The sequence below is a fragment of the Centruroides vittatus genome, unplaced genomic scaffold (genome assembly GCF_030686945.1).
Source record: "Centruroides vittatus isolate TY-2023 unplaced genomic scaffold, ASM3068694v2 contig_1114, whole genome shotgun sequence".
Lineage (NCBI taxonomy): Eukaryota > Metazoa > Arthropoda > Arachnida > Scorpiones > Buthidae > Centruroides > Centruroides vittatus.
In genome coordinates, this window is record NW_027120716.1 from 979,222 (window position 1) to 995,778 (window position 16,557).

The 16,557-nt window shown below is 32.6% G+C and overlaps 1 protein-coding gene across 2 annotated transcripts in view; it reads right to left on the reverse strand.

The window, feature by feature from the left end:
• Nucleotides 1–20: 20 nt before the first annotated feature.
• Nucleotides 21–16,557, reverse strand: part of LOC136977670 (kelch domain-containing protein 3-like) — a 43,771-nt gene continuing 27,234 nt past the window's right edge. The window contains exons 5-10 of one of the 2 annotated variants that reach the window (XM_067273216.1): nucleotides 15,583–15,781; nucleotides 12,962–13,048; nucleotides 12,573–12,681; nucleotides 2,076–2,173; nucleotides 1,877–1,955; nucleotides 21–109 (exon numbers count right to left, since the gene is read on the reverse strand). In XM_067273216.1, coding sequence (XP_067129317.1) covers nucleotides 46–109; nucleotides 1,877–1,955; nucleotides 2,076–2,173; nucleotides 12,573–12,681; nucleotides 12,962–13,048; nucleotides 15,583–15,781 — 636 coding nt within the window. In that variant the 3' untranslated portion in view covers nucleotides 21–45. The remainder of the gene's footprint in view (nucleotides 110–1,876; nucleotides 1,956–2,075; nucleotides 2,174–12,572; nucleotides 12,682–12,961; nucleotides 13,049–15,582; nucleotides 15,782–16,557) is intronic. The other variant, XM_067273225.1, reaches the window with a different exon arrangement.

The following is a 16,557-nucleotide window of genomic DNA, read 5'->3' on the forward strand; positions in this document are numbered from 1 at the left end:
CTTTATATATTTATTGAAGAAAGAAAATATATTACATTCACAAACTTATTGAAATAGAGGATAAGAAGTGCATTCATGTTGGTTTTTGCAGTATTTAAAAATTTCTTTTCTGTAAAAAAAATGTATATTTTTATAAATAAATTTTTTAGAACAATATGTGCTAATCTTTACTTTTAGTATTCTAAAGTACATTGATATTTTGTGTTATGGATTATTTTTCAACAGCCAGATTATTTTATCAGGCTATTAAGGCTAAATAATTACTAAGTAATTTTGCATGAGGCAGCCTACCTCCTGCAAAATTACAGTAGACTCTCCCATAGCTATAAAAGGCAACCAAAAATTTTCAAAGTATTGTACACTAAATATTCCAAATTTTCTGCAACATATTTTTGAAAATCTGTGAACTCATCTGACAGGTAGTCAAAGAATCTCCTACACTTGCTGATGTGGTAATGATGAGTCATTGAGCAAAGAACAATTTTCAAAATTAATTGTAAGTATTATGCTAAATTGTCAAAATGTCGGTGTCAAAGCCAAAATAAACAATTTTTTACACATACAATACACATATATGTTAATTTTAAAAATATCACACTCCTGTCCACATTAGTTAGTACAATAGAATCTCCCATGTTCTTAGTAATTATTTAGCCTTAATAATCCAATAAAGGAGTCTTGCTGTTCATTTGATATTTAATAAATACAACCATACTGATAAAGTAATTATCAGTATAAAACATTTGATGCTTTTAAATACTTAACATTTAATATTCCAATAGCCAAGTTTACAAGCATCCTACAAAAATCCTTTTGTAACTGTATGAATGTTAAATAATCATTATTACTTTAATATTTCTATATTCTATACTTAATATTTGGGGGTCACAATATTTAAATTTTAATTAATTAATCACTCTTGAAATGTCTAGATCACAATGTCCTAAATCTAATATAGGAAATACAAAATTATTATTGCCTGCTTTAAAACACCAAAATTAATTGCGAAATTATTACAAAAGAATTTCATAATTATGCTTGAAAATTTTAAGAAATTATTATAAATGTTATATAGATCTTCTTTGAATAAATGTATATATCAAGGGTGGCCAAACCTTGTCACCACTGCTTATCAGAAATCCACAAGAGCCCCATATTCTCTATTAGAAAAGTATTATTATATTTAACACTATTAACTATATATATTTTAGGTTAGACATGTAATAAAGACTAACATATCTAAAAGAGACTGTGAGAAAACAGGTTTATTAGAAATTAACATGTATTTAGATATGAAAGAGAGAAATTTTTCTTTTTTACTTAATGGTAGGAGGAGGGTAGTATCTCAACTGCAAATCCACAAACTATTTAAAATTCAGTTCACATGAATATATCCTCAGCTTTCAGTTGCCTGTTCAAGTTGCAAGTTAAACTTATGTAGTATGAGACATACATGGATACAGTCACAAAATAATGTGCAAGTAGTAAATTTGCTATCTCGGGTTTGTAAAAAGAAAAATTGTATATAAGTAAACAGTAACCATACTCAGAACTGGCACGGACCAGGGGAATCCGACTGTCTAATTAAAACAAAGCATTGCGATGGCCGAAGGCCAGTGTTGACGCAATGTGATTTCTGCCCAGTGCTCTGAATGTCAAAGTGAAGTAACCATAGTGAGGATCTAGAAGAGCCACTAGCAGCAAAATGGATATATACCAAGAAAATTTTTTTTGTTGATAAAGTATAAGATTGATCATTGAATTAATTAATATTGAACTCTGTAAACTATCATTTTTGTTACATTTTTAATTATAACAATATTGAATATTTTTAATTAAAATTCCACTGAATTTTGCATGTATGTTTTCCACTTACCTCAGAAGCTCTGGAAGTTTACTAATATCTATATTTTCATTAATAATTTTAATTATAGACAATGTTTTCAAAGGTAAAACTGAAAATAATACAAAAAATAATTTTTCTAAAAAGTTTGTTTTCAATAGATAAATTATTTGTTTGCAATAAAATATTGAATATAATTAAACATTCATAAAGTAAGCAATGCAATACTCACACAAATTCAGCATAAAAATATCATCATGATAGATGAAATATTTATCGATGAAATTATTTGTTTCAAGTGAAAATGTAGCAGAAGGTGGTGTTTTAGGACTGAAATATTAAAATTGAAATATAAGGAACTAATGTTTTTAGCTTAAATATAATTTTTAAACATTATTTGAATTTAAAAATATATATATATATAGTAAAACCTGGTGAAAGTCAGAATTGCAAGAGACTGTGCAAGCTTCTGTCTGACAGTGTGAAGCTATGTCTATTTTCTTCTTTCAAAACATGAATAAATTTTTTAAAGTTTCAATAATTATAGCAAATATGTTTAGACTGAAATTTATTCAAAATAAAAAGAAAACAGCACAGGAAATAAAATACTGTACATATGCAAAATGTATATGTATTATTAATCAAAAATATTACAAATGAAATCAAAATTATCAGTACTGTAAATGTTTTGTGTCAGTTTTTTTATTCAAAAGGTCTCACAATTAGGACTCAAAAGGTAAAAGTTTAATATACTGAGTTGAGATGCACTCATCATTTGATTATATCAGGATGACACAATCAATTTTTTGAAGAATTGATGAACTTGGACCATGAAAGTGAGGATTTTGCTCTTCTTTACATGGGGAAAACACAAATGTTAGAGGAAGAGAAACAAGAAATCAACTTTCTTTTAAATAAAAAGTTTTAATTTAAATGATGATATCATCTATGTTGCAGTTGGATTGTTAATTTAGCTGCTTTACAAAGCACCTAGCCATTTGATTAAATGGCGCCATTTTGTAATAAAGCTAACTAACATTCAGCCAGATTGTCATTACATTGCGTTTTACAATGCACCCCACCAAGTTTATCTGTATTGTAAAGTGGTGGAAATGTCAGCCTCTTTACTGAAATGTGAATTATTCATTAAAGTTAGGGACAAAAATATTAGGAAGTAAACAAACATATTGCATAATCAAAACTATTTATTTATAAACTTTAAAATTATAAAGAGTACAGTATTTGAATTATTTCCTGCTTTTAGGAAATAAGTTCATTAGTTATCATAAATAATTATATTAACTGATCATTGGTCATTTAAAAATCTTTAAGAACACTTAATAGCAATACATGTTTTTAATTATAATAAACTACCTAAACATTATGTTGTGATTTTACAAAAATTATTTTTAAGTAGAGAGATAGTTTGACATACTAAACAGTCAAAATTAAATTATAAAAATGAAAAAACATTAAAACCATTACATTTCTTCAAGAGTTACAAAATAATATTAGATGTATTATTTGTTACTGCAAGATAAACTAGACTGACATTTAGTTCTGCAAAGAACTTTCTTTTTAAAACCTGGGCATCTATTAGTTTTGCACTGATTTTTCACAGGTTTGCATTAGCATTTTTGAAATTCTTGACCATCAAATAACGATTGGTTAGTCAAGGCTTTTCACAAAGATCAATTAATCTTTCTGATATATCATCAAAAGTAACCCATTTTGGCAGTCAAATCTGGCAATGTCGCTTAGAGCTCAAGTGGTAGGAATCTGAAGTAAATATGACAAACTGGCTGTTTAGCTGCTTTACAATGAAGTGTTAGATAATCATTTGTCCAGCCATATTATAAAATGTGGAATGTCATTTAACCTGGTGAGATTTGGTTTAGCCTCTAAAGTAGCTGAACATTAGTTAGCTTTATTACAAAATAGCACTGTTTAATCAAACAGCTAGATGCTTTGTAAAGCAGCTAATTTAACAATCAAGCAGCAACATCTACATTATGAATTTCTGTATGATGATGATTTTTGTTTATGCAATCACCATTACATAGTTCATTTAGAGAGAGACTGGAATCTGGTAGATCAGGTAGAATAAATATGTGAAAGTCTGGACAGCTGAGATACATTCTCTTGTATGAAACAGTGCACATCTTTTTTATTTCCAGTTGAGGACTGGGAATGAGTGAAGGACTAATGGACACTCACAAGGATTAGGAAGGACAATGAGGTCAGAGATGTTTCCTTGTCTAGAGCATTGGATGTGATTCCTTCTTGTCAGGAAGCTCAGATATGACTTTGAAAAATTTGAATTAAATAAAGAGAAGGGACAAAGATCCTTCTTCCAGATACCTCCTTGATGATAGACAGTTATTTTGCTTTTGGTGCTTGAAGGTCCAATCAAAAAGTTTATGGAGGTTATCTGGGACACTGACTCATGGAAAATTTTTACTTATATTATTGTATCTTATAAAAGATGTTTTAAAAATAGCATTCTTGAATCATAGATATTATCTATTAATTATAAAAATATAAACTTAAACTATAACTGTATTCTTTGATATGCCTGTATACAATTTTTTTGCTTTTTAGCATTAATTCAAAGCTTTTAATTTTGCATGTTTGACATATGATGAACAAACATGCTGACAATATATATACAAAAATAAAAAATAAAAATAAATTTACAAAACAACAAAGTTGTTTTGTAAATTTATTTACATTAATTATCACAGTAACAGAATAAATTCAATATTTGTTCTATCACATACAAATCATTGGCTACTATCAGATTTTGGTTATCTGTAACAAACATTCATGCATTATTCCTTTAAGTTCTCAGATTATGTTCTGCTTCAGTTAGATAGTTATAGTTTAAAAAATTACTGTTATAACATTTTAAATAATAAATTTTTATATTGAATTTTATACTAAAAATGTCATTCGAAAATGTGAGATGATGTGTTTAATGCTTTTTAAATTACCTCAAATTAGAATTCTGAAAATGCCAGATAAATGTAATTGGCATTACAATGAGTCCATTATTTACCTGTACAGTTTAAAGGGATGTGCTTAACAAAAATGTGCATTGTTGTATACGAGATAATGCCTTGACTCCCTCTCATTGTATATGTGAACCTTTTTCACTGGTATTATAAGAACAAATTTGTATGTCAGTATGCCTACCTACTATTCATGTAAATAAATTACTGTATCAGTTAGAAATATTTTAAAATATTTCTAACTGACTTTTTAAATATTCATTGGTTGGTAGAAAAGTTGTACATAGCATCTTGCAGGGAATGTGATGTTTCTGTTGAAGTGATTATATATATTATATATCACTGAATTTGAAATCAAATAGTGAATATCAATTATCCTCCAATCAGCAACAGCAACATAGAGATTAAGATCTGTTCAAAAAATGTGCGATTCAAATTTGGAACACCAGCCTGAACATGTTCTTTGGAAAGCAAATGTTTTCATCCAGTTTTTAAAAGTGAGTGATTCTTTTGCTGGTTTATTGGTTTAATGACATAGTGGAACTATTATTATTAATAATATTAACCAGTAATTGGTTGTTTTTTCTTAGTCACACCCATTTGGTTGGTGGTCAATTTCCTATTGACATAATTGAGGTCATAAAGATGCATCAAAAAGGGCTTTCCATACATATTTAAGGAAATTGCAAAATATAGAGGTGCTCAAATTGTGTACAAATGCATCAAATATAGGAATGGAAAAGATCCGATTAACACTGACAAGTCACCTGGAGTTTATGGGATGACAGGTTTCAAAAGGACTTGATATATATATTGGTTCCACCAAAAGATCCTGAAACAAAGACTGAGCACAAATATGATATAAGGCAATGAACTGCTTCCCATGCTTTATCTGTATATGCATATGACAACAACATACAATCCAATTTAAACCAGGTGACCATTGTAATGCACACTACACATACCAACCAAATAAAGAAGTTAGCTTTGAAACAGAACCAGCAAGGACAACTTTAAAGATGAAAAATGTATGTCATATGCATAGCAAATCCTTTTTGATGCATTTTTAAGATCTTTATTATATCAATAGGGAACAGTTATACCCAACTGATTGGTGGACAAATTTAAATCTAAATCAAGCTGATGTTTTTGGAAGTATTCCATTTAAAAGTTTGAACCTGAAGATCTTAGAAAAAAGACAAAAACATTTGTAAAGTAAAGTATACACTGTTCTGATGGACTTGTCATAGGTTTGAAGTTGTGTTATATATGATTTTTTTATACAATTTCACTTGATAACCTAATGATATCCAATTAAGATGGTTCAAAGTACTAATTCTGGAACAACTATTATCAAAACCATACCTTTATACTTTTCCAGCTTGGGTTTATTTAAGATAAATAAACAAGCATTTTCAGTTTATTCATAAACCTGCTTCAGGTTTATGAATAAGTTGAAGTTGAAGTTGAAGTCAAGTTGAAAAAGTATGAAAAATATGGTTTTAATTAATATTAAAACCATATTTTTCATACTTTAATTAATATTAAAACCATATTAAGATGGTTGAAAACATTTGTTCTAAAACACTCTGAATTTAAAAAGTGTTTTGTATTATTATTTTGTCAAATTTAAGTTTACTTTCAGTTTTCTTATTAGAGGTAACTATTTACATACTGTATATTTGAATCTTTTACAACTGTGGCTTGGTCAAGCCTTGTTTTGTTAACTTCCTTCCCCCTTTCTCTTGAATATTACTTCTGGCCTTTGTCTATCTGGCCTTCCCCTTCTTGATTGACCTTATGTGCTCTTACAGTCAGAACTTGTAAAGTACTATTTTTAGTATCTTAGGAAACCGACTATAATTACGGTCGGTGAAACTTCCGTTAACCTAACGGGTACTTTACGCGGATTCGAGATTAGTTTGCCAGGCCTGGGCTTTTAAGCGTGCACCGAAAGATTAGTAATAATAACGATAAATATCAAGTCAAATCAAAAGTTCAAATATATTTAATTAATAACTAGAACGTACTACGTACAAATGTCAATAATTCCAAACAAAATTTATTAACGAAAATCAACAAGTCAACCCGACAATAAACTCAGCTACTTAGCTTAACTTAATAGTAATTCCCCTTTGAAATTCGACAAATCAAATACTTAGAAACTATGAACAAAATCTTTTACTAATTAAACGTCTATCCGTCACCTCACTATACGAAGAAAACTATTTCCTCAATCCTTTCGATATCGTCAAATCGTCAATCGAACTCCTCTTTAACACCTTGGATCGTCCAACTATCAATCTGGACTTCTATCAGAAAATACTTCGCTTTCGAATTAACCTCGCTCTCAAAGTCGCCTCGATTTGGAATTCACCTCGGTTTGGAACTCACCTCGTTTGGAAATCACCTCTCCTTCTTCGGTTAACGTACGGGTTTTATACTGTGAGGTGACGTCACACTTGAGCTGGGTTACTCCTCTTATTTACATACTTAGTTGCTAACATTAATTTTCTTTTCTGGCAGCTTTAAGTTTCCGACAAAGCTTATAAACCGTTTACAAAATATTTATCATAATTTTCTGGGATGTTTAAGACGGTTTATCAAGTATTTCTCTACTAGTGATTGTGGGGACTCCCCCCTCCATTTTTTTTCTGCGGACTGTTACTTCCGCCGGGCAGCGCAAGTGCGCAAGATTTTTCCTACGGCGCTTATTTCTCCGTGAGTTGTTTTATCTTCATTTTTCATTACTAACAAGAGAGTGGTGGGGAACCTTCGTCCTAAATAAACATAACCCCAAACAAAAGATAATAAAACGGAAATAATAATAAAATAAAAATAACGTTCGGACTCAGTTCCTTACACTCCTTCCCCTTTAAATAAAGAGAAATTTATTTCTCTAATTTTTACTTCGAAATCAACTCTGCTTTCCAATTGCGCCTTCCTTATACAATTGCTGCCAGAATCACAACTAAATCATCCCATACAAAGTTTAATTTTGTTTTCTTTTACATAAGTAATAGCAACTCGTTGATCACTTAAAGCTATCTTAAATATTTACTTTACATTTGGGGAATGTTGACATAGATTCGCACGTGATCCAAGGTTGCTGATCATTGTTCACGCTACTTCAATCTGCGTGACTAGGGAGCACTTTAATCCCAAAGTTTCTTTTCTCTATTATTATAGCTTCTTTTCCTTCTGATATGGACTGACGGTCAGTTGAGTTAGTGGTTACTAGTTTTAGTTCTTGTCAGTAATTATGTCCGTCATGTCATCAGGAAAAATGTTACTTTTTTTTTTTTAAACCCCCCAAACCAAAATTCCTTTCCCTCTCTAGGGTTTCCTTGGATTTACAATGGGTGGTCGAACGACCGCCTGAAAGAAAATTTTATATTCACCTATTGGTTTCCTTCTCTATCTTTTAGACCTCTTTTTCATACCGGCAAGTTGACGGTAATCCACTCGTTGAACTGGACGAAGTCGTCGATGAATGATTCCGGACGTACGGACTCTTGCTGGAGGTGGTGAAATAGCGGCAGGATCCCTCGTCGGCGATCCCCTCGTTGCCCCTATCTGGCGTTGCTAGGGGTGGTTGCGTGCTTCTCCTCGGGAATAAGTTATACCTTTTGAGGTTAGCAATATGATGTCGTCCAAAACTGGCCTTAGTATGGGGATCTTGTACTTCGTATACGACTGGTGATATCACTTTGGAGACTTCGTAGGGCCCGGACCACTTGGGTGCTAATTTTGCACTATATCTGCGACTAGAGGAGGAGATTGGATGAGTTTTTATAACTACTAAAGCACCCACCTTGAGAATATCTGGTCGCCTTCTTAAATTGTACGCCCTCTGTTGCTTTTGTTGGGCCATTCTTACGTTAGTTCGGGCTTGTTTCTGAATCTTTTGCAGTTCCGCCCATTTCTCGGTAACTGTCGTGGGACTCTGTGGATAATTCGTTAATCGGTCCCAGGGAAGTGCAATTTCTCTTCCAAGGTGTAATCGGGCTGGTGTATATTTGGTTGAGTCTTGTATTGACGTCCTCAACGCTAGAGCCAGTTCCGATATATGAATATCCCATTCGCGATGATTTCGCTCTATGTATGCAGCGATCATCCTTCCGATCGTTCTATTCACTCTTTCTGTGAAATTAGACTGCGGGTGGTAAGGTGTGGTCAGGATATGTCGTATCCCAGTACGATTGCATACTTCCGCCATGAGGTGAGAAATGAATTGTGGTCCATTATCTGAAATCAAAGTCTTAGGCATGCCATACCTACAAAAGTATTCGTTATACATACAATTAACAACCTTTTCTGCGGTAATTTTTCGCAGTGGGAAAATTTCTACCCATTTACTGAAGTAATCAGTCATTACTAATAGATACTGGTTACCTTTATTGGACCGCGGATATGGTCCCATTATGTCGACTCCAATTTTCTCCCCGGGTTCAGTTAATTCGGGGACTTGCATAAGTCCGGCCGTTTTTCTTTGGCTAAACTTAGTCACTTGACACGTATGGCATCCTAGTACATATTCTTTTATTTCTTGGCGCATTCCGGGCCAATAGCAGCGTTGCTGGACCTTTCTCGTAGTTTTTCTTATACCCAAGTGGCCGGCAGTTGGATGATCATGTAGTTCCTTTAGAACTTCTTGTCTTAAGTCTCGTGGAATGACGGGACGAAAACTTCCTGTATCATCTGGCTTTCTGCTATAATACAGGGTTTTATTTATTAGTCGGTAATGTGCCGACTTACCTATTATCTCAGAGGAAAGAGTAGGGTCCTCTGGTAAATCCCCTGTGGCCAAGTATCGGTAGAGTCCGCTCCATTCTATATCATTTTCTTGGGCGGTAATTAAATTTTGTTCCTTCTCAAAGGTTGTTACTGCTAACAGTTTTGCGGTTAAGTCTGTTTCCTCGATTTGATGAGGATTTTCAACAGGTCGTCGGGATAACGCATCAGGTAGTTGATTGTTCTTTCCTTTTGGGCAAGTGCGTGAGAAATGACCAGTTTCTCCGCAAGAATAACACGTCACAGCTGGTCTTGCTGGAGTAGAAATTTTAGGTTCAGGAGGTTTACTTACGTGGGGCTGACTGGAACTGGTGTCAGAAGGCTTATTTCCACTTCGGCGGAATTCGTACTCTTTAGCAGTGCGTACTAGTTCATTCAGAGAGTATGATCGTCTATTTTCTAAATACTCCCGAAGGGATAACGGCATCTGAGCAACGATGCATTGTATGATTTCTTCTTCTCGTGCGAGTGGTCGCCAAGTGTGATACAGTTGTACAGTGGTCCATATAAATTGTTCTACATTGTTGTTGCCGGTGTAGTGTCGGCTGAAAAGTTCTCGGGCGACGGCTACTTTGTCTGCTAGAGGGGAATACAAGTCCAAAAAAGATCGTTTAAATAAAGGCCAACTGGAACCAATTCTGTGGCGGCCATCGTTTTTCCACCACATCGCTGGGCTGCCGCGGAGACGGCTGGCGGCAGTATCCACCCATCGAGCGTTAGGTACTTGATTAACTTGAAAATATTGTTCGAGGTCCTGCAAGAAATCTGACGCAGTTATGTTTGACCTACCGTTAAATTGTATTTCTGGTGGTGGCGGGGCTGTTTGCAGCCAAACCATGGACGTATTTGGCGCTGAAGGCACATCTTGCCTTCAGCGCCAAGCTTGACGCCTCGGGCCGTACAGCACTAGTAACGTTCGGTGTTGTAGGCTCGGAAATTCCAATCGTAACACAAGACGTTAAGTGTGTTACTGCATTACTCAAGGTTGACACTTGTTGTAATAAAACAGACAATTGCTGCTGGAGCTGGGTCAATTCAGCACGGGTTACTGGTGCACTTTCATCCATTTTTTTTTTTTTTTTTTTTTTTTTCTGTTACTTATTGTAAAGAGGTGTTATTCCTCTACCAAATCTAAATCGAATCCAAATTATTTAAACTAAGCAAATCAAATATCAATAAATACCTAGAATATCCAATAAAATCAATTATCGACTCAAAAGCAAAAAGGGTCCCTGTTCGGGCGCCAGTTGTAAAGTACTATTTTTAGTATCTTAGGAAACTGACTATAATTACGGTCAGTGAAACTTCCGTTAACCTAACGGGTACTTTACGTGGATTCGAGATTAGTTTGCTAGGCCTGGGCTTTTAAGCGTGCACCGAAAGATTAGTAATAATAACGATAAATACAAAGTCAAATCAAAAGTTCAAATATATTTAATTAATAACTAGAACGTACTACGTACAAATGTCAATAATTCCAAACAAAATTTATTAATGAAAATCAACAAGTCAACCCGACAATAAACTCAGCTACTTAGCTGAACTTAATAGTAATTCCCCTTGAAATTCGACAAATCAAATACTTAGAAACTATGAACAAAATCTCTTACTAATTAAACGTCTATCCGTCACCTCACTATACGAAGAAACTATTTCCTCAATCCTTTCGATATCGTCAAATCGTCAATCGAACTCCTCTTTAACACCTTGGATCGTCCAATTATCAATCTGGACTTCTATCAGAAAATACTTCGCTTTCGAATTAACCTCTCTCTCAAAGTCGCCTCGATTTGGAATTCACCTCGGTTTGGAACTCACCTCGTTTGGAAATCACCTCTCCTTCTTCGGTTAACGTACGGGTTTTATACTGTGAGGTGACGTCACACTTGAGCTGGGTTACTCCTCTTATTTACATACTTAGTTGCTAACATTAATTTTCTGTTCTGGCAGCTTTAAGTTTCCGACAAAGCTTATAAACCGTTTACAAAATATTTATCATAATTTTCTGGGATGTTTAAGACGGTTTATCAAGTATTTCTCTACTAGTGATTGTGGGGACTCCCCCCTCCATTTTTTTTTCTGCGGACTGTTACTTCCGCCGGGCAGCGCAAGTGCGCAAGATTTTTCCTACGGCGCTTATTTCTCCGTGAGTTGTTTTATCTTCATTTTTCATTACTAACAAGAGAGTGGTGGGGAACCTTCGTCCTAAATAAACATAAACCCCAAACAAAAGATAATAAAACGGAAATAATAATAAAATAAAAATAACGTTCGAACTCAGTTCCTTACAAACTTTGTCCCTGAGTTTCTCTGACCCGAATGGTCAGAAAAACTAGGAGACAAAGGGGTATAAAAAGACGGAGTTTGATGAGAGAGGGATCTTTTTTTGGGTGGATCAAGTTATAGGATTGAGAAGTGACATGTGTATGGCAAGAACCCTACAGAATTAACCCTCCTCACTGAATAGAGAAGACCTCAGGTGTTATTATTCCAACTGCTTTCTTCCTAAAGTCTTCTATCTAAAATTTTCTAATTTCTTCTAAAAAAAACCCCCTCATCTTCACCTAGAGCTCTATTACTTGTAAAACTAATTAAGTTAGAAATAAGTCTAGATTTGTTTGATGTATGTGTGGGATGTTTCTGTTGAATTGTAACTTTCGTCCCATTTTTTTTGTGTGTACATATTAATATTTTTATTGCCAGAATAATTTTCTTAGCGAAGTATTAAATTTCCTAAAATTTTTATTTAACCTGAATGATTCCTTGGAGTCTTTTTCCCCCCTCAGCTACACAATTCATATTTTAAGCACATGCATACCAGATTTTGATCTTTTAACAAAATTTCATGATTATGAAATATTTAGAGAAATATTGGATCTCAAAAATTAATTATTTTTGAAACATCCTATGTTTAAACTCAATACCTTGCTCCTCCAAATATTACCACTCGATCACATATAATACAACAAGATTGCCGTCGTCTTGGAGAAGGTCCTTTTCCTATTGTTCTTACTAATTCCCATGTGTTATCAGCTGTTATAATATAGAATTAATTTTAATTATTTAAACTGTTACATTATAAAAAATCAATATTTATAAAAAGCATGAAAACTAAAATTTAGCATAATCTTTCTTAAACATTGCACATTTTTATACAAAGCATACTCCTTCAGAAAAACTTACAAAATTCATACTACACTAGAGATATGCTTTCATTTAAAAATAAAAATTTTTAATTTATTGGAAAATAATACTTTAAAAAATAATTAAGTTTTAAAAAATAATTTGTGTTTTTAAAAATTAAGTAACTTACTTGGTTTATATAAATACAAATCATTGAAAAATTGATTAGCAATACTGTTATATCCACCAAATATATACATATTTTTCCTGTACACAACTGAAAAATATAAAAATTTTCAGACACGAGAATACAACATAATTTTATTTTAATTAAATGATTCTGATAGTAATAATCATAAATAAATTCTGATCACTAACTTAAACATTTAAGGATTTTTCCAAACAGTTAAAATCCAAACAAAAGCATCTGAAATGTAAAAAAAGTTGTACCAAGTAAAAAAATTATTACAATTTAGATGATAGTCAAATTTCTTTTCTTAGGAGTTTTTCTTTGATAAAGATAAGCTTGGTATTTCAAAGTGATTTTTAGATTTTTACCTGTATTATTGTTTTATACACTTGCTTGAAAGTGCCAAAGAAAAACCCCTAAGAACAAAAATTTGACTGTCATCTAAATTGTCATAATTTTTTACATTTCAGATAATTCCTTTTTGGATATCAATTGTTTTTTAGTTAATGATTGTATTATTACCACAAGACCTAAGATGATGGTGTACAGTTTGGTTGGCATTCGATGATGGCCTGTGAAGTTATGATGTTCATGCGAAATTAGAGTTAACCGCAAAGGTAGACAAGATACGATAACAATGAGATGATATATTTTCTATTTTGCATTTTGATACAGATTCTTATTAGGGATTCCAATGCCACAGTACAATACTATAGTGTATGAAATTATGGCATGAACAATAATTTGGTATATCCAATGCACATAGATAGATCCCAATCGCAACAATATGATCATACCCGAACCTTAAAACTAAACTTATAAACTAACTTATTACTAATAACAGAAAAGGATAGATGTAAGAGGATATAAGAAAGAATAGAAAGAAAATAAGAAAATAAGAAGTAGAAGTAGAAGTAGGGATACCTGGGGTTTTTTGGCATATTGTTGGGTGGGATGCCACACATTATTCCTATATAAATGGTCTGTTGTCTTCTTTTCTACTTAGTATTTTCCTTCCACTGTCTTGTCGATACTACCTTAAGACAGGATCCTTTCTCTAAACTTCTTTTCGATATCTTCAGTTGTTGCTAATGCGACTCAGAGTGTTCTACACCATGTCCGTACACTTCCCAGTCCTGGCAAAGAATGTCCTGCCTGTTGTCATTTTGTCCTCAGGATCCTGTTCTCTTCTTTGTTCCCTTCATTTCTCAGAACTGGTCATCTCACCCAAGGGAAAAGGATTAGATAAGAAAATTTTAGAGGAAATAGAACAATAGAACAAAGGGTAGAAAGAAAAAAAAAACTAAACTAAACTTAAATTAATATTTACAATAAACATGGCATACAGCCACAAAGTACAATAAAGAGTTTCCGTTAGCTGACTGAGGCGAACACCCAACAAAAACAAACTTGGACAGTAGATATTAGAAAATTAAATTTATTTATACATGATATAATTATATATAGGTTCAAACAGTGGATGCCAACTCTATGACAGATTATCCAGCAGTCACCCAAAACCCAATCGTCAGCAAGCCAATTACAAAAATATGACAACAACACACTGAATCACAATAATAATGATCCATACAAAAATCAAGAATACTCTTACAAAAAGAATTCCTTATGACTAACTCTTAATACTAAACTTACACTAAGAAAGGAAGATTGAAGACAGGGGTGAGAAGTGGCAAAGACAGTAGACAGGACAAAACAGAAGGATGTATGAACAACCTTATATTGTTATGAGGGGACACTTGGGAACTTTTTACACACAATATACACTTCCATCTTCTTTTCCTCAGTCTCAGGGGTTTCTTCTTGTATCCAAATTGTTGGTTGTTCAAGTTGAATACCAACTCCAATACATTAACTTTGGCCCAAGAATTTCAAGGTTCCTGTTCCTGTTCAAAGTTATGATTTCACCCATCTACTTGGGCACTGGACATTGTAATGTCTCTTTCCTTTCATTGTTCTCTCTCTTTGAGGTCTCTCCTCTTCAAGTCCTCTCTCTCACCAGCTCAAAAGTGACCTTTTTTCACCTCATATGCCCTCAGGTAACCTCATATTCATTATGTTGGTGATTCTACGAAGTGGCCCTTGCCTCCAAGAAAGAAGAATTAAGGAGATTAGAAAGTTCTGAAAGGTGGAAAGAACAAAATGCAGGGATAAATGTAAGAAGGACAAAAAGACAAAAGCAGACAATATGGTGTACAGCCACAGGCCACCAACTGAACACTTTCAATATGCCATTAGTAAAACTGTTATAAAAGTTTTAATTCACATAAATTTAAGCTTTTATTCTGGATAACATTTTGAATGAAAATCATTCATTTCAATGCAATTGTATCCTTATAAGCATGAAATGAAGCAATAAAAGTAAAATAGCTCTATGGGCAAACCTCCATGAACTTTGACCTATCACAACCTGGATATATGTAAATTCCATTTAGAGTTAAGAAATAAATGTATATGTATTTTAACTAAACATTTCATATATAAGTTTAAAACAATAATGTAATAATTTTTTAAATAATTTTTTATCAACTTACAATATCATTAATTATTGTAAAAACATTTATATTTTGTTTCTTCTTTTTAAATTAATTAAAGTTACTTACAAGCTGAATGACTACGTCTTCCTTGAGGAACATTTCCTTTTGGATTCAAATAATTCCACGTCATTGTTTCAGTATCTAGATAAATTAATTCATTACTGCAAATGTTTTGTTTTCTTTTCAATTGTTGTCCACCAAATAGATACATTTTCTTATCAATAAATACAGCTGAATGAAAATCTTTCCAATATGGTACATTATTCTGTAAGATGAAAATGATCAATTGATTTAAAATATTGTGAAGTAATGTTAACATTAAAAATTAACATGTTGATTTCTGTTTTTATGCAAATATTTCAAAATTAGCACTTTAATATTTGTGCATCATTTCCAAATGTCAATGCTAATGTATTATAGATTACAATAATAATCTAGTTCCTTTAAATTTATATTTATTTTTTCAATAATGACAGTATTTAAAAATAAATGCTATTGTTAATTTTGTTCTTCAAAAAATTTTAAATAATAATATAGCCTATATTGCTTACTGCAAGGCTGTGGAGTCAGAATTGTCAAAAATCCACTGACTTTGACTTCTTTTTACTTTCCCAACATGTTATGTATATAAAATGAAAAAAGATTGGAATCGTGTCAAATTTGACCCTCCAATTTTTTTGCAAATCTACATGTTTGGAGACCTCCTGAATGCAAAAGATGTCAAATAAAGGAGGAAAATTCATGGTTGTGTGTTGGCATCTAATTTGTTTAATTTCTTAATTCTCCATTCTGAGATATTAAACAATATCTCAGAATGGATAAAGTTTAAGAAACGAAATTTTGCACGGTAGCTTCTGTATAAAGGGGCATTAATGCTATTAAATTTTGGTTCTCAATTAAAGGCTGACAGGGTGGAGACATAGAAGGGGTCATGTGTCATATCTCCGGTGGTCGAACTTAATATTTTACTCATTTTTAGCATTCACAATATTTTATAAAACTCATCTCTACCCTCAAAATTAAGCTTTTTGTCATTTTATA